The sequence below is a fragment of the Taeniopygia guttata genome, chromosome Z (assembly GCF_048771995.1).
Source record: "Taeniopygia guttata chromosome Z, bTaeGut7.mat, whole genome shotgun sequence".
Classification (NCBI taxonomy): domain Eukaryota; kingdom Metazoa; phylum Chordata; class Aves; order Passeriformes; family Estrildidae; genus Taeniopygia; species Taeniopygia guttata.
In genome coordinates this window covers 64,974,443-64,993,031 of record NC_133063.1, presented here as the reverse complement: position 1 = coordinate 64,993,031, position 18,589 = coordinate 64,974,443, and the positions used below count along the sequence as shown (strand labels likewise).

At 37.9% G+C, this 18,589-nt stretch overlaps 2 protein-coding genes across 9 annotated transcripts in view; one reads left to right on the top strand and one right to left on the bottom strand.

Moving 5' to 3' along the window:
* AP3B1 (adaptor related protein complex 3 subunit beta 1) overlaps positions 1-17,153 on the bottom strand; it is a 155,358-nt gene extending 138,205 nt beyond the window's left edge. For 2 of the 7 annotated variants that reach the window (XM_072922672.1, XM_030258594.4), the window contains exons 1-2: positions 16,879-17,152; positions 3,727-3,802 (exon numbers count right to left, since the gene is read on the bottom strand). In XM_072922672.1, the coding sequence (XP_072778773.1) occupies positions 3,727-3,802; positions 16,879-17,009 (207 nt within the window). In that variant the 5' untranslated portion in view covers positions 17,010-17,152. Of the gene's footprint in view, positions 1-3,726; positions 3,803-7,921; positions 8,173-16,878 lie in introns of those variants that run through there. The other 5 variants (XM_072922669.1, XM_030258593.4, XR_003957143.4 and 2 more) reach the window with 4 other exon arrangements.
* Positions 16,849-18,589, top strand: part of LOC115491104 (uncharacterized) — a 105,020-nt gene continuing 103,279 nt past the window's right edge. Inside the window, exon 1 of one of the 2 annotated variants that reach the window (XM_072922673.1) lies at positions 16,849-16,989. The gene's annotated coding sequence lies outside the window, so the exon portion shown is untranslated. The remainder of the gene's footprint in view (positions 16,990-18,589) is intronic. The other variant, XM_041711289.2, reaches the window with a different exon arrangement.

Genomic DNA, 18,589 nt, shown 5'->3' with positions numbered 1-18,589 from the left:
TCTAAAATCAATTTACTACTTCCAGGACTGGGGGGTCTGCACAATAAATGCCAAATTCAGAATGACAAGGTAGAACTTAGCAACAAGATACATTGCAGGGAAGTAAGATAGAATGAAAAATTATCATCTTATCTTGGTGCAACAGAAGTTACAATACTCAAAAATAGGGGTGATCTCCTTGATAGACTGTAATGGTATGACTCTATGCATTACTGGGATTATTTAATTGATCTACCATAATAGCTTCAGTGTACCATGTAAATATGTATTTAGGGCCTTTTAAAAGAGTGTATTTTGATTCATTATTGCATAGCAATTCATGTAGACCCTCCTTAGCTTACGGATCATTAACCTGAAATAACGTAATGGTTCTTTCCAAGACTAACATCTATCAGATCATTTTTGTTGCTGTGCCTAGATATTCACCATTTGTGTTGTCTTATACACCTGGAGCTTCTGCACAAAAACATTCATTCTAGCAGAAATGCTGCGTAATGTCAAGATGTACTGATTTTTTTTACATGTGAGAGACACACAGACATGGATGATACTCTCTGAGGGAAATCAGGCACGTGACTTTTTCCTAAGCTTATGCCCTAAAATCTTCAGGAGTGAAATTTCACTTGTTTTTCCAGATATTCAAACAGGTTTCAAGATCTACTACTGCTTATTATAATATCAGTGAATGTTTTAAAAGAAATATCAGCTTTATGTTTCCATGCATATAGTAGAATATGTATACCCAAAAATTTATTTCTAAACAAGCTGTGTTGTTCATATTCTTTCAAAGACTGCAATTATTTTATTGCATGCTTATAAGGAAGAAACATACAAAATAACATACTGATTTAAAAAAAAAAAGGTAATTAATCATGAAAGTCATATTTTAACTAAAAGTAGACTTGGGTGCCTTCATGCAACAAAAGGGAGAAGTGAGAAGATCAAAACTGGACTACTCCTATGCTTGAAACTAAATTATTTTAAGTCACTCTCTGGAAGATGGATTTTGTTTTATTTGTAATGAATCTCCCTCTCCCTAGGAGAAAGTTCACAAACTACCTTAAAGGAGGAAGCAGCCACAAAAAATGCTATAACCAGCATTCTCCTGCTACTTTGCTATCACACCTATATGAACAAATGAAGGTCTAGCCTCTAAAAGTCTACTAAAATTCTAAGATAACTGTTGGTATCATAGAACTACAGTCATACAGGACAGCTTATGTTAGCAGGGACCTTAAAGACTAACCTACCTTCTGTGGTCAGGGACACCTTACTTAGGATCTCCCCTGCAAGGACAGGCTTCAGCCTAGAGAAGAGAAGGCTCTGGGGCAACGTAATAGCACCTTCCAGTATATAAACAGGGCTAAAAGAGAGCTGGAGAGGGACTTCTATAAGGGCATGTAATGACAGGAAAAGAGATAACAGCTTTAAGCTGAAAGTGGGTAGGTTTACACTTGATGTTAGGAAAAAGTCATTGTGAGGATGGTGATAGAGTAGAACAGGCTGGCCAGAGAAGTCATGGATTCTGTATGCAAGCTTTTTCAACTATCTAAAATGTAGAAAATAAGCATTCCAGTGAGACATGTTAAACAATACTATGATGACAGAATTCCTTTTTCCTGTAATAATAAGGCTAGAGGAAGCCTTTCATCTCTGAAAAACATCTCATCCCTGAGAAATGTAAGGTCCCCTCTGTAGGTAAGCACAAAAGCACCTTTGTGCTCTACAAGAACATTATCACGGTTACACGGCCTCATATATTGTGCAATGTCCCAGTCCTGACCCATAAAGCTCATTGTTTGAGTTTGTTGTGTCAACCAGAGGTTGGTGCCAGGTATCTGCTATGAAACACACTTTAAACATAGTACAGGAAACAGCAAATACCTTGAAGATATGAAAGAAACTGAAAACAGAGGATTCAGTAAATCAAACAAATCACTTGTGGTTAAGTAATGGTCAGCCTTACAAGCTAGAAGGCTGTTTCTACTTCAAGCAGCAGCAGCTGAGCAAGGGAAAAATATCCAAAAATCAGAAGGTGTGCAGTGCACAGTGCTTAGAACAGGAACAGAAAGCAATGACCATGAACTTAAATAAAGGCCAGAAATCTGCTATTGGAAACTGGAGAGAATTGTCAGAATTGGAAAATGGGGGAGCAGAAGAAAGAACGTGCCCAATAAATTCTGCCTTCCCTCACTGAAGATCTCCTGAGCCTGATCGCTTCAGCCTAAATCCATCAAGGATCACAGCTATCACTACTAACTAGATATCTCCAGGTTCATGGTACAACACACTTCCAGGAAATTAAAGAAGCCATGAAGACCTCCTTCGACTGTTCAGCAGCAGCAGGTATCTAATACTAGAGATTTTGCTCATTGCACACTCATTTCTAATGACAACATTTTTTGTAGGAAAAAAAAGAAAATAAAAAAAAACAACCCAGTAAAGCCTTGGTTTAAAATTCAAAGATGATTCAATATAATGTTTTTTAATTCCCCCCATATACATACATACACAACTACATTCAGTTTCAACAGTTTCTAAATACAGATAAAGATTTAGCCAGCTTTTCAAAAAAGAAAATCAAGGGAGCAAGAAGCAACTTGCCACAACTCTCCTATCCACAGTAATAACCAGAAAGAAAAATATTTTCTGAGGGAAGCAGAAGAACGTAAGTTCATCATGGCCCTTATAAAAGTCATGTGTTTTTGCTACAGCACATCTGTATGCCAGACTGGTCAAACCCTTGAGCAATCTCACATCATGTTGGAGAAGATGAATCAAAAAACCTTTTCCAAACCGAATAAAGATGTTATGAAATAACAATTGATAAGTTACCCAGACCTCACAGGTAAATGGTGTCTCTGGCAGGACTAAGGGATTACAGGTAAAAAGACAACCATCCTGAGTAAAACTCTCATCACTGGACAATCATAAGGCAGAAAAAGCCAGCTCTGGAGTTAGAGGAAAGAACATGATGACACGACACCACCTGTACCTACTCACTTTGGTACATACTTGGACAGGATTAAGTATGCAAAAACCAAGCAGAACAAAAAAGTACATCCAGATTAGACTGAAAAAACAATTACAGAAAAAAAATTCAAAAGACCCAAAACAAAGAAGCCAAGTGGACACTGAACAATCTTCTGTAGCACATTCTTCCCAAACTTTTAAGAAGAAATAAAGGGATACCATCAACTTAATGATATTTCTTTTCTAGGGTTTAAATATATAATAGTGTTAAACATAATTCAATCACCTCTATGGGTACACATTCACCTGAAATATGTTAACAAATATTCAGGGATCATGGTCAATCAAAAAAGAAAAACCTCATACAATAATAAAATAAAAATAGTTAATGCAACTTGTCATTTTATTCCTGCAAATTTCTGTTTCGAATGTGACGAATTTGAAGCTCCTCTTCAGAAGCCACTTCAAAGTCTCGCTGAAAATAGTTATTTACAGGCATATTGGCACTGTTATATAAATATTTTAAAAGCACGTGACTGCACATATCCAAATATACCAATTTCTACACAAAATTCCAAGTTAAGAATTTGATCAATTCATCACTACAACTTTTAAAGATCATTTAGAGACTTAAGTGCTAATCTGGTAAAGAATCTGTAAAAGGAAAGCATTATTCCCATCCAGTAAATAAAAATAATAATAAACTGCCATATCCCCTAACAAATAAAAACAGTAACAAAAAAAATTACATACCCCAACAATCCTTTTCATAGCATCCAGCTTTGCAGAATCTTTACTGCTTTCCAACATTTGTTTTAGGTCTTCATTTCTATGGTAGAAATACAGTAAAGCATGAATTAGAAAAACTAAAATATCAAAGCAGAATACCATTTTTATATTTTTGCATAAGTTCAGCAACTTACAGTGAAGCATTGCTCCCTCTTGCCCACTTTTATTTACTACCACTCGGTATAATGAAGTGTTTGGCAAAGGATGTTATCAGACTCTAACAACAACGTAACACCATCCAACTTCAATCTGCTGTTAGCTGAACCTGTCTCGATGGTTGAAATCTTAAAGCACAAGAAGAGCTTAGTTTAAACCAACAACTCATTCACTTCTCCCTTGTCCCCCAGGGAGGGCCAAATGCAACAACTAGAAGTTGGCATGTTTGTGTTAAAATGTAATATCAGCTTATGTAAGTCAATGAAAAGTCCAGACTTCAGTATGCTCTGAATTTCACTAAGAATCAGGGATATAAACTTGTCCTCCTACCTGCCTTTCGGGAATGTAAATTGCTATCCCCTATCCTGAGGATTAAACGTCTCAGATCTGCAGTATGTTCTATAAGCTGTAAGACTAAGACAGCCTGATGATTAGATACATACAGTGTCCAAGCACTTTTTACGGCTGAAATAAAATTCTCCCAAAAAAATATCAAGTTAATAAGAGTGTTCTCTTGTAGATACAGCTTTTCATTAGCTTCACTAATAAGAAACCTCATCCTGCTTGGCTTTTTAAATGCAAATAGATCACAGTCTAACTGCACTTACAGAGCACAAAAGTTTACAAAAAAATATTATTTGAAGAAACAGCTTTTTTGCAACATCTGGATTGCCTGATTTACTGAAAGATACAATCAAATAAAAACTGAAGACACCTGCAATATTCCAAAGAACTCTGAAGGCTTTCCAAGTTCAAACTCATCACTGGACAATCATAAGGCAGAAAAAGCCAGCTCTGGAGTTAGAGGAAAGAACATGATGTGTGAACTTTCACACAAGTGAAAGGCACCATGGTGGGGAGACCGTGACGGGACACCAGATGCCCATAAAGCCATTCTTTCCCTCCCTTCCTGAAGCAAGATGGGGGTGAGAAAATAGGATGGACAAAAACCTCATGTGTCAAGATAAAGACAGTTTAATAAAGCAAAAGCAAAGGCTACATGCAGAAGCAAAGGAAAACAAAATATTTATTCTCTACTTCACATCAGCAAGTGATGTCCAGCCAGTTCCCCAGGAAGCAAGGTTTTAATACACATACCAATTGCTCTGGAAGACCAAAACCATAAGAAAGAATGCCTACCCCTTCTCCTTGTTCTTCACTTTTATTGATGACAAGTCATCATATGGTATGGAATATCCCCTTGGTCTGGGAATATCCCCCTGGGCCACAAGTCCTGGCTACACATCCTTCAAGGTTTTGCCCAACCCCAGGCTGCTAGGGAAGGGGGATATTAGAGAGACAGTCTCGACTCCTGTGTGAATCCTGCTCAGCAATAGCTACAACACTGTTGTGTTACCAACATCTTTCTCACTACCAGTTCAAAGCACAGCATGATGAAGACTGCTGTGAGGGAAAATAATTCCATCTCAGCCAGACCAAATATATCCAGACAAGATTTCAAAAGTGAATGCAGAACCTGGATATATTCTGATTCATCACTGCCCTCATAATTTCATATGGGAAGAAGAAAAGGATGTAAGCCAAAGCTGGAATCAGTTACAATGAGAAAAAAATATCGTCATTCATTCAGTCATAAACTTTTAAACAGTACTTTTCCTACTTGCAACAGAGTGACTCTAACAAAAATTTCCTCATGTTTTCAGAACCAGTACTGCATCTCCTTTGTGTCTACCCACAAAAAATCCGCATTGCCCACATTTCAGTATACATCCACATAAGAACTGCAACTAAATGCAAGAAACCCAACATAACAATCAACGCATTTCCTACTAACCTAGGGCACATAAAATTCATATCTACATGCAGCTTAAAATTTAAGTCTAACTCCTTTTTCAAAATCAAGCATTTCATGAAACAATTGGAACAACCTATTACAGATTCTTTATACTGTCAATATTTGCTTCACTTGACAGCTTAATAATAATTATTATTTAAAAAAAAAGAAAAAGGAAGTATTCCATTTCCTTGCCTTTTAGTACCATTTCTCAAATATCACTGGTACCTCCCTCTTGTGTCTGCACCACACTCAAAGGTTTTTACTATCTTTAGCTACTCCTGGACATATTCAAAGATGTATAAGGTCAGTCTTCTATTGCTACATTTGTTTGGTTGTGTACTTTGGTCATTTAAATTGTATGTCTCATTCAGTTTTGTCCTGCAGTTTTGCATACTGCTAAGATCAGCTCAGTAAGTCTCCAGCTGGATACCTTCCTCATGGCCAGTTGTAAGGTACAACTTTTTGTAACACCACCCAAGGTTGACAGGTCTGTTAAAAGTAACTAATGCTGTGATGTCACACATGTTTTCCTATTGTCCGCATTCCTGTTCCTGGATAAAGTAACACCTTTCATTACATTAAACTCTACATTTTTCTTATATGACTTGAAGATGCTTGTATTCATGTCTATATCATCACACATGCTTTAGTCACTTCATATTTTCCCCTCAGATCTATATCCTCATTTTTTATATCAGAAATAAATTATTTGTCAGTTTGGGGCTGTACATAAAATAACATTAATATTTTTGGCATTTTACCTTTCAATCCCTCTGTATAGTTCCATTTGAAATTAACATTTTAGGAAGCACAGCTTTGATTTCATTTTTGGCAGCTCTCTATTTCCATCACTCTTGACCACAGGAACAGCTGATTTTGCTGACCATTCCTACTCACCTATTCCTCATAGGATACTGAGTAAGTCTCAGTTCTTTTTGAACAGATTGTAGTACTTTGCCTGACACTTTGCTCTAGCTGGATACAGAAACTCAGAAACCTCTCATCCCTTCTGCTTAAGTCATAATTCTTCCCTGTGCAAGAATCTCTATGACATGGTAAGAAAAGTTACACAGCAAAAGACAGGACTTGATTTAGAAAGTCGCTTTTAGGTCCAATGCTCTTGCTTCCAGTTTCCTACTGTTGCTGCAAAATGTGAAATATGTAAAAAATTTCTTAAGAAAGGATGTTCTTTGATGTTTCAACTTTGTATACTTTCAAGCCTAATCAACAACAAATGAGATTCAATCTATGAAATGGATAGCAGCTAACAAGCAAGTTCGCAGTGAGGTCTGTGTGTTAGAAAAACAAATAACTTGTCTGTAGAACTGCCCAGTTAACGTTTAGGGCTTGACATATTTCAACTGTCTCAGACCCCAGGTGAGGTTAGCAAAGCTTGTGAAGAAGGATGTACCCCTGAGGGTAGACCAAGAATGCAAATTTGATGGGCCACAAGGACGTTTTGCAGGACCATCATGACAAAGAGGAAACTAATAAAAATAACTCAGCAACAATGTGGAATCAGCTCCAGCTGGGTAAAAGGCAGGGGGAGACTGTGACCACAGCCCACTGACTTAAAAAATCACTGACCCAGGATAAAAGAAAGGCTGACCACGTGGACCAGTTATCATGAGAAGAGAGAGTTTCATTAACCAGTGGAAGGTAGAATACTAATTAGCAACCAAACAAACAAACAAAAAAAAAGAAGAATTTGTCAACAAAGCGGAAAATGTAGAAATTAGAATTTGGGCTTGAGGATCGAGTAATAAAAAATGCAGGAAGTTACACAGAACAAGATCCAAGTACATGCTGAAAACCATCTCCCAGAATGTAATAAACAACAACAAAAAATCAAAAAGGCTATTTTAAGACGTGAAGACAGAAGAACTGTTTATTGATGAGTTCTACTTCTAAATGCTTATAGAAAATATTCTATCATACATTTCAAATGAAAACATTTTGAACTGTTAGCTGGAAAGACAAAACCCACAGAAATTTATATATGAAGACCTGTTTTCAGCCAGCCTTGTTTCCATAAAAGAAAAGCAGCAGAGGAAAAAATAAAGAAATAAAAATACGAATTAAACAAAAAGTTCCTGATTAATCCATTTGGAAATCAAATCTTACTTGAAGAGATGATTTGTTTAGGATTTTAAAAATCTTTTCTAACAAATTATAATCCATGATTAGCAAATATTAGATACTTACGAAGTAAAATATTGCTTCATACATCTACATGGATCACCAGCAGCAGCAAGCCTTTTTTCCTCTACAGTTAGATATGGTTTCAGTGTAACATCAAAGTTTTTTCCTTTAAGAGCAGACTTAATACTGCAAGACACCTCAATAATTTTGCCCAGCATTGTGGAGTTTTGTTCCATTCTTTTAAGTGAAGCATGTAAAAAATCAATTTAAAAAATTACTGAACTCAACCAAGGTTGCCTGCCAAGAGTGAGATCTACTCTAAGAAAAAAGAAAATCTTACAAAGTAACAGGATGTGCACTCCCTTGCTGTTTGAACTTCCAGAAACAAATACCATATGCAGATTTCAAAGGTCATTTCCTTCCAAAAACAACTCTTATCAGAGCCTCAATGAACAATGGGAAAAGCCAATGCATTTCAATCTTTTGTAATACAGTTTGCTGTACAGTACAAGTATTTTCATCTTTTGATCATTACTTTTTACGGAAATTTAAATATTTTAATAAAATCCCTCTAAGCAGAAATAAATGTAAATGTAAGCTTTGCAGTCACACTAGAGTTCATATTTCTATATTCATTAGTTATGCTGCGGTGGCAGTTCCTCAATACACAATCCTAGACAAATACTTTCTTTATCACTTCCTTCCACTTGCCAGGGGCTCAGGAAAATGCAAGCAACCCTCAGCTGCATCAATACCTTTGCCTCTCCCTGGTAAAATTTTGAGAGACTCTTCCCTTACAGAGCTAGGTACATATTGTAGATGACTGAAATATAAACTTTATTACTTCAGGAGCAACACCAGGTTTAAATAAGCCTAATCTGATAGTTGACAAATTATGTGGAACTGTATGAAGCAGGAAAGTAATGGTCCCAACAACAGCAGATGAAAAAATACCAAACTTTTGGCAGAGTATAGATATATAGTTCTCGCCATTTTCCCTAAAAGTAAGAAGAGGTAAAGTGACTCTCCAAGAGCAAAAAAAAAAAAAAAAGATTCCCACCTGTCTGCCCGATTATGTATTCTAAGAACTCAACAAAACTTCGCTTGAGTTCCCAAGAAATAATCTAGTGTCTTAACATCTACTTCAATATAGGCCCACTGTCCTCAAAAGTTGCAAAATGAAAGCACTGTGATAGACAACAATTAGAAATATACTCATATGACATATTAAGTATGTGCTATGAAATATGATCTTTAGTACTTTTATAGTATCTACCATAAGGATATAGTCAACAAGTCAATTATTAATGTATTAAAAAATCAGTTCCCAGCTGCCTTTGTAATCTTTAGCACCACAGGCTTGTATTCCTAAGTATTACAATTTGAAAGCTAAAATAGTATAAATTAGAAACACAGACTCATCACCTAACTCTGCAAGCTGATTAAGGCAAAGAGCATCCAAAGAAAAATTCTGAATATCAGAATCAGCACACACTTGGTCACTAAAACTCGCGTCTTGCTGAGGTTAAGACTAACTATAGATCATTGAGGTTTAAACAGCTATGTTAGCAATAAATCTGGACCTCTGTCTCAGTTATTTCATCTCTCCATAGGAACCATGACTTCTAGTCATATAAACTTCCAGTTATACTAAAATATTAATCCAGAATCTGCAGTACGCCATTAGGCACTGCATCAACATGTTCTAAACAACTATTATTAAGGAAACATTTGCTCCACTCTGCTAAAATACACATTAATTTTCTCAGTTTTAGCAACACTGTAAGATTAAATCCACAGATTTTCAAGTTATACTACAGTTCTGACATGCCAGTTACTGGAAGAAGTCACCCACTAATCATAAGCCTTCATTGTAATTAAGCCAAAGATTCATGAGTATCAGAACTGCAACTGAAGCTCAACTAGCAATGCAACAATAACCTCGGGAACAGCTGTAATCTTCTCAAGGAAAGGAGAGTGAATTCTAAACAGAAGATCTTCACATATAAGGACAGCACTGTAGCACTGTAAGGTAAGATGCAGGAAGTGGTAAACAAATTCACCACTGGGAGGAAGCAAGCTTCATCAGTTTCGGTGTTATGGAATAAAGCCCTTATAGAACAGAAGTTTCAGAAGTCTCACTGAGTTGAGTTTTAACAATGCATTTCTTGTTTCAAGTTTTCCATCCACTGCATAATTTCAGTTACACAGTATCAATTGCACTGTTCTTGCATTCAAGAAGACATACTTTTCCCACAGCATATTAAATTTTTTTTTTTTTTTTGCCTTCAAGATAAAATTTAAAATACTGTGCATGAGTTTAAAGCAGAAAACACATATTTACAAAGCAGTGTAACCTTTGCTTCTGGCACCTGAGTAGCAACGAACTCCTAGGGAACATCCCACGTTTCCTGAAATCAATTAGGTTTTTTTCATGGCATTTTACTGACACTGCAAATTGCTTAAAATAAAATGGTTTATTCTAGGTCATGCTACTGTGTAAACTCTAAACAGGTTTGAATTTAACATTTAAAGAGGAACTGCAAATTGATTTCAGACCCATAAAACACAGACACTTAACTGGCAGCAAATACATGCTGCAATTTGAGTTAATTTTGTTGATTTAGGGTTTTCGTCTAGCAGGAAATTAAGAAATCTAAGTTTCACTGTGTTTTGGTCTATGCCATAAACTGTTTGAATGACATCTTGTGGTGCTGTTCAGTACTACCATCCTTTTTCAATATAACACTATATTTATTTCTAATTCACAACACAGAATTCAACTATGACTTCAAGGAAGCCTTGAATCATATGGCTGTAAGTGTAGCTGTTCTATGGTTTAAAGAGAAACCGAGATAAAAATTTATTTCTTTTTCAGCCATCTCTAATTTTTCAATCTGAAAAAGAAGCACATTCTGCAAAAAGCAAACTAAATAGTATTAAAGAATAGACTAGAAATGAGAGGAAAACCAGGATACTGTAGTATCCTGTAAGGATGAGAGCCACGGAGAACAAAACCAGTTATAGTGACCAGAAGTAGAATTTAACTCATTTAATTGTTACTTTGACACTAATTTCTCAAAGCACTTGCAGTCTGGATGTTTAGTTGCATTCTTTCCCTCTCATTGAGGAAACAGGAAAGTGTAAAGTTAAATACTAAATAAAGCATCTCCCATTTCTCTGTCATGAACAGATACTACCTGAGCAACACTTGACCATATCAGCACATCAACACCTGTTAAGTTGCTGCTATCACCATCATCAATGCAGATATTGAAATTACCTATATTTCAAAAGCTCTAACCAGATCGCAGCTAGTAGGACAAAGCAGTTTGAAATCCCTTCTGGATCAGACTGTGATTTGAGCTAAGACTATCTGTTGTCAGTAGAGTAGTTAAAGATACTACTTCACCCAGCAACAAGAAATGTTGTTTGACAGGATGAAAATATTCAGTCTTGCAATTGCACTGAGTATAAGCATTTCTGATAGTACCAACACCACCAATACGGCAGAGAAACTTCTGCCAGAGAGGAATCTTACTCAGTGGAAGACAATTTTCTGAAGGCTGAAAGAGTGTCATCAGAAGTGGTGCCGCCACTTAAATGGTTGTGCCAACTTAGAGCCTTTCTTGAGGCTAGTGCTCAGAATTTGCAGACATTTGTAGACCACTTTTCAGCTTTTGATAGTTGTGAAGGGATTATAAGAAGGTGAGAAGCAGTATCACAGAATATTCTCAGCTGAAGGGACCCACAAGGATCATGGAGTCAAACTCCTAGAGTTTCCAGCTTTCCCAAAAATGTTGAGGAAAGACTTCTTTGAAAGATACCATCACAGAAGTTGTGTTGTCAGAACCTATTCAGTGCTTGAATATTTACATATATGTCCAAGTTTCAGCAACACTGTTTAACAGCATTACAATGCTGCTCATCTTCTGGCAGATTGAGAAAACCATTCTTGTTTCCTCCAAGTATCAAAATTATCAAGGGGTGGCAGAAACAAGAACAGCCTTCAAAAAATGCAGAACTAAAACCATGTGGAATTTCAGCCTTGTAACAGCTGTAGATATGGCTATTTAATACCATTCAGGATGCAGATCAAAGCAAATGACTACGGCAAATATATGACAATGCAGTAAATAGGCAGAAACCACACTGACGACCTCAAAACTGTAAAACTTGCCTTTCTGAGCAAATAGAAAGAGAGCTACAGAAAATCAACAGTTCATTGCTTGCATCCTCATATTTGCCAAGTGCATGGCAATAAGAAAATATTCACTGTGTGGTACTTCCCATCAGATCTGAGAGATTTCAGCTGGAGAAGTGTTCTGCAGTAGTATGCCTACATTTGTACACTGTATTTAGTTCCTATCCTTGTACTGACCAGAGGGTTCAGATTTTATCTTGTACACTCATCAGTTCATCCAAACCATTAATCTTTGCTGGGCTGTACACCCTACCGAAACTGGCATATAACCATATTGGTGGGCATAGGGCCATTTTAACAGATGGAGAAAGAAAGTAGTTGTGCCAATGAGCTAGTGGATGCATCAAGTTTGAAAATTAGAGCTGGAGTCTCCTCCAAGAATTTCACAAATGGCAATCTACGTACAATCTCTCCATGACTGGTTGAACAGAATATGCCAAGACAAAACTAGATCAATTTAAGACTCCAAGAACACCTCTGGCAGCTGTTGAAATCAAGTTTTTAGCTCCAATGGGTTTGGAAAAGTCTTCTGCACAGAGAATTGGGGAATGAGTATCTTAATGAAATCACCACCTTCAGCTCTCTGCAAAACAGGCTTGCAAATCTCTGCAAAGAAAAATGAGTTTGCAGCGCTGCCGAGTTTTCTGACGATGGCTCAACAAAACATGTAAGCCAGACCTGCAACAAAAAAAATCTAATAAATTACAAATGTATTTTGCTTGGCAGAAATAGTTTAAAGATGAAAATCAGTAAAGTTGAAAATGTGTGTTATAAATTTTGCCATCTGCTTCAATACTGCACTTAACAATTGACATCTACTGATGTTACTCCTATGGCTCACCTCTTAAGTTTTTACATTTTATCAGCTACAGCAATAACTAGTTTTATTGCTGAAATTGTACCACTTACAAGTACCAAACATTATTATATTTTCATTTTACATGCAGGCAAGTTTTGTTTAAAATGCAATTAACATAGACAAAAATTCTCTGTCTGCAATTAACTGTAGGTAGTTATAGTTGTACCCTAATATATGCAATTAACAGGGATTCTGTGTTTCTAATTAGCTCTCCAGGTACTCTTACATGTTGGAAGGTGATTAGAATTTTCACTCCTCCACTTAAAACAGTAATAATGTAATAAGGCATAACATAGCTATAAAAATATTCTATAAACTTAGGTGATGTGAATCACATAGTATTTCTCTACACTAAATAGATATTGAAAATCCAGCTAGGCAGTACTTACTGCATGGAGTCTATCAATCTAGAACTGGGAGAAATAGCTTGAGGCCCACAAGCTGGATTCAGTTTGTACATAAGATTCACATAACCTATTGGCTCTTACAAATTTTCTGCTGAAAACATCTGTTATGGGCAAAGACTTCTCTGCAGACTGCCTCCATTACTCTGGGGACCAGAACCTGACCCTTTCTCTTCTTTTTGAAACATGTGGGACATGTGAATATCTAGAATATTCCAGTTCACAGACAAGTGTCAAACTACCAACCTGGACACAGAAATACATTCTTGAAGCATAAATATACAAGATTTATCAAGGAATATCATACATGCCAGTTCAAGTTCATGATCAAGTTCAAGTGTGAAAGAGAGGAAGGAAAACAAAAGGCATCTCCAGTCATGCAACAGGGCCCTTTCCACACAAGAAGGTTCAGACTGACTCATTTCAGATATGTAGGATCTTTCAATTATTTAGTTGTTGAGATGCTTAACAAAAAGAATAGAAAAATCCCATTCCCCAAACACCAGATCTACTTCATTCATCTCACTAACCAAAAGGTTTTAACAGCAATACATACCAAAACCACAAGTTCTATTTGCCTCTTTAGTCAGGATTAAATACACACAGAAAAAGCTAGCACCAACATAATACATTTGTTATAAAATCTCTTATTCAGTAATAGTTTTAGTTTAGTCAACACTGGTAAGAAATCAGTTTCATATGTACTTGTTGCAATACTACAGCGAGATCAGAAAACCCTCCTCCTCACCTCCTCTCTTTTGTCCTGAACATGTAGTCATCTCACAGAAGCAGACCAAAATTGTGGTTTTATGTTTTCTATTTTTTTTCACTGCAGTGGATACATACAGTATATTATCTAATGAGAAACAATGTTTGCACATGGTGTGTGCAACATAATGCACCTTGCTTATATTAAGGTAAAAGACCATGAAATAAACAGTTATCTTTAATTATCTGCTAACAGTAAAACTACACTTTGTCAGGATAAAGATGTCACCAGGACAGATATTTTGACAAACTAAGATATTTTCAATACTGATAGCACACATTTGAACCAAACTACAATACAAGCATGTACTGAAAATACTATGTTCATTAATCAAATTGAAATTGTATTTGTAATTGAAAGTTAGTGGATAGATCATAGAATGTTCAAGGTAAAAAAGGCAGCTCTAGCAAGAGAATGACACATAGGCTTTTACACCAAGGAATACTCAAAGCTTTTACATGAGATGCACTTCAGTAGAGTAGTCCTACTAAAATTGAGGAAAAAAACAGGACAAATACTTCATATTAGACCAACTTTGGATTTCAGATTTAAGTCTACCAACACTGATTTGTGCCGCTGCGTGGGCTCTTCTGTCGCAAAATCAGAGACAACTTATTCTAACCACTTCATTATCTTCGTAACCATTTTGGCTTACTTCTTCATGACAAACGGGGAAGACAGACAACAGAAAGAAAAAAGACTGGAACTTTTTCAATTAAGTGCTTACAGTAGTATCTTGATACTTATACATTAACTTCATGATATTGTTCTGACTGACTGGCAACAAGCAAGCACAGGGCTCTGGTCCAGCTGTCACTGCACCTATGTTCTGGGCCATGAATTATATATGTATCCCTCTGCTGAGTAGGATTATTTCTTGTATCATCAGAAGACCTAAGGAAGAATCCCCCCTTCCTCAGCAACAAAAAAAGTTTGCCAAGCATTGAAACAACACAATAATATCAGACATGAGTATAACAGCAATGATGAGAGAATCTAGAGAGATCAGCAAACAACCTTTAAAGAACTTAAGAGTAATTTTCATTTCACTAGTGAAATATTTCACTAAACCCACACCTTCATGCACAAGATGCAAGGACACATCTTGCACTTCTCTATATTCTCTTATATTGCCTTGTGATGAGCAGGTTTTTCACTATTACTAGAGTGAACTATTAGAAATACAACGTATATGCTTGATGAATGAGTACTACATTTTCCAACTGGAGTGCTTCAGTCTGCTTTTCTAACAATAATCTTCCCTTGCAGTCCAGTGGTTTTTTCACACTACACAAATCACCTTCCCTGCACAGCCTCTGTACCTCAACTACCCAATCCGTACTCAGAGCTTAACCACACAAGTGTTAAGCGAACTGCGTTAAGTGATTTGTGGATAACACTCCATTTCAGCAAGAATTTGCTTGTCAGCTACAAAAGACCACAGACAGCCATGTCTGTTTTCCTCTCAAGTCATTCCTTTAGACGATTACACTCCTGTAAGAGCAAGTCTAGAGGAGCAGTCAATTAATTTGGCATGCTCACATATCACAAGCTGCTGGTTCTTCCATACTAAAAGACATCCATATACATACACATGTAGAAAACATCTCAGGACCCCAGAATTGTATTTCCCTATGTTCACTGGGGAGCCTTAGGTAGAATCACTCACTTCAGCTCCTGCATTTAATAAAACAGAGAACTATACTTCCCCTGCAAAACAGTCATAAGTTTATGAGTTATTTAGAAAATTATGGCCATGATCAATGATATCTTACCACACCGTCCACTCCGTGGAAAAAAGAAAGTTGCAAAATAATAGTTTGAAAATAAAGTGCCAAGTTGTTTCTATGGAAGGGGATAAGGAAAGAAGAGTGCAAACAATGTAAATCAGCTAAAACACACAAATCTACAAAAGTACATTTATACTAGAGCAGAGAAAATTTGAACTGGAACAGAACAAAAAAGTGAAGTATTTAGCAAAATAGAAGGGGAAAAAGAACTGAGACTCATCTGGCAAACTGAGGAGGCCCATCAGCTACTGCCTTATAGAGCTAAGCATTAGAGTGCCTGCAGCTTCATGTTTTCGTGATTTACTCTGCTGTGGCTCACAAATAAACACATCAGTTGAGGTTTCCAGAGCATAGATGTTCTCTTTGTGCAGAACAATCAAACTGAAGACGCAGCAATTGATTTTCTAATGTACATGAGACCTTAAGTTTATGGTGCTTTTTATTGGTTGCTCTTGGAATAGATTTCCAATTTGTTGTAGAATACAATTCCAGCTTAGCAAACCTTTTGATCCTTTCATTTGGACATTCTTCCTCTCCAATCCACTTTTACCTTAAGGAGCTGAAAGCTATTTATACCAGTGCACTTGGCTGGGTGGTTTTTTTACCTTCTTCATTTCCTCATTTTGACTTCTGACCAAGACACTGTTAACACTGTTAACACCCACTTCGAGCTGGCCGCCTCGACTTGATCCACTACATTTCCAACGACAACTATCACGAACACTTCTTTTTACGAACAGTTTATATATATATACACATTTGAAGGCAAAATTAGGACAATTCCACCGCGGTTAGAGGAGAATCGATAAGCAGTTTTTCAAACAAACTAAAAGAATCGGTTATAAGTAACCCACTCTGTTTAAACGTAAGCACGGGAACTTTTCCGCGGAGTCACGACGGCAGTCATGGGGAGGCGCGGCGCGCCCCTGGAGCCGTCGCTGGCCGCGGATGCCCCGCCAGCCCCGCACCGCCCACAGCCCAGCGAGCTCCTTACTTCTTGGTGTCGCTGCTGAAGAGCCCGAAGGCCGCGGGCGCCGAGGGGGTCACGGTGGGAGCCGCCTCCTGCGCCAGCTCGGGCGCCGCCTCTCCGCCCTGCTCGCTGTAGGTGAGCCCGTTGCCGGACATGCTGCTGCCGCTGCTGGCCCTGCTGGCCCTGCTGCCGCTGCTGCCGCCGCCCGCCCCGCCGAAGTTGCCGAGGCGGCGCCCGCGGTGCTGCCGGCCCGGCGCTCTCCCGGAAGCCGGGCGGTCACGCGGCGGGGGCGGGGCGGCCCGGCCCGGACGTGCGGCCGGAGCGGCGGCTCGGGCCGGGCGAAGGGCCGGGGCCGGGGCCGGGGCCGGGGGAAGGGCCAGGGCCGGGGCCGGGGCCGGGGCCGGGGCCGGGGGAAGGGCCCCAGGCGGGCCCCGCCGCCCCTCTGCCGAGCCCTTAAAAGTGCAAAGCTTGGCCTAGAGCACCGGCTCGTTTGTTGCTTCTAGTGACCGTGTCACGAGTGCTAGTACTCCACGCTGACGGTAGAAGTAAGGTAACCTGGACTAGAAGCGACACCAGAAATATAAAAGTGTAGTTAGAAGTCTTCTGAGGGAAGTTTTTCCTGATTCCTTTTTACATAGGATTGTAAAAAGGAATAATGCTGTGTTTTCCCATGTACATCTTTCCCATCTCCCCTAGTCTTTCAGGAATAATCTGTGTTCATAAAAACAGCCTGCAATCCATCTCCTGACATATGCCTGTGAAGTGCAACCTTTTCCTCCTTAGAACTGAATTAATTTCCAAAAGGTTACCTGTCCACAATCAATACTTTTTATCTTGAAGAGAAAGAAAAATAAAAGGCAGGGGGGATATTTCTCTGCAGCAGCTTTTTTACTTGCTTGCTCTACAGCAACTTCTACTTTTCTCATTGAAACTGAGGCAACACGAAGCAAATTTTTTATTTATCTTTTTATTTAATCCTTTTTGCAAAATTATTTACCAGTAAAGGATTTATTAAGGGTATGGGGCTGCTGTAAAGGTAGCTGTCCTCAATAGCTGCCTTCTATAGGTGCCAGTGTTTTAATTTTTTAGTGATCTCTCACAGCTTTTTTTAATCTCTAGGACTGTTTTTTGAAAGCCATGGTTTAGATTGTGAAAGTCCTAGGGTGAATATTCTTGACTCTCTCCATTTTGCCTATTGTTTTTTAGATTTTGATTTTTGTTTACAGTAGCAGTCATCATAGTTTTCTTTCCCTGTAGAGAGAAGTAGCTTATTATTACTACCATAAACTGTCACAGAAACTATTGGTACTTAGGCAGTGATTTGAGGCAGACACCTCTCAGTCACACAGAGCTGGAGAGAATTCTACATTCTGATTTTTAAAGCACCAAAAACCAGAATAGGCTTGTGGAGAATTGGGTCTGAATCAGACAAAAATGGACACCCATTTCCCTCTATAGAAAGATCTGAGAATTCCTATCAGCAGTCCTTAGAAATTGTCTCTGTTTTTCAGACTATGCCTATTTATTTCAAATTGTAACAGAGACAGCACTTGAACTTTGACTGCAAACATAGTTTTGTTTACATGAAGAGGTTGCTAGCTATGTCTTATATTTGTGTACCAGGCACATATAGTGTAGGAAGGAGTAATCTATAGGAGGCCAAATCAACAGTTTGTAAGGTAGATCTATTCTAGTTTCTTTCATTTAGAAGTTAATTGCACTGAGAAATAATTTC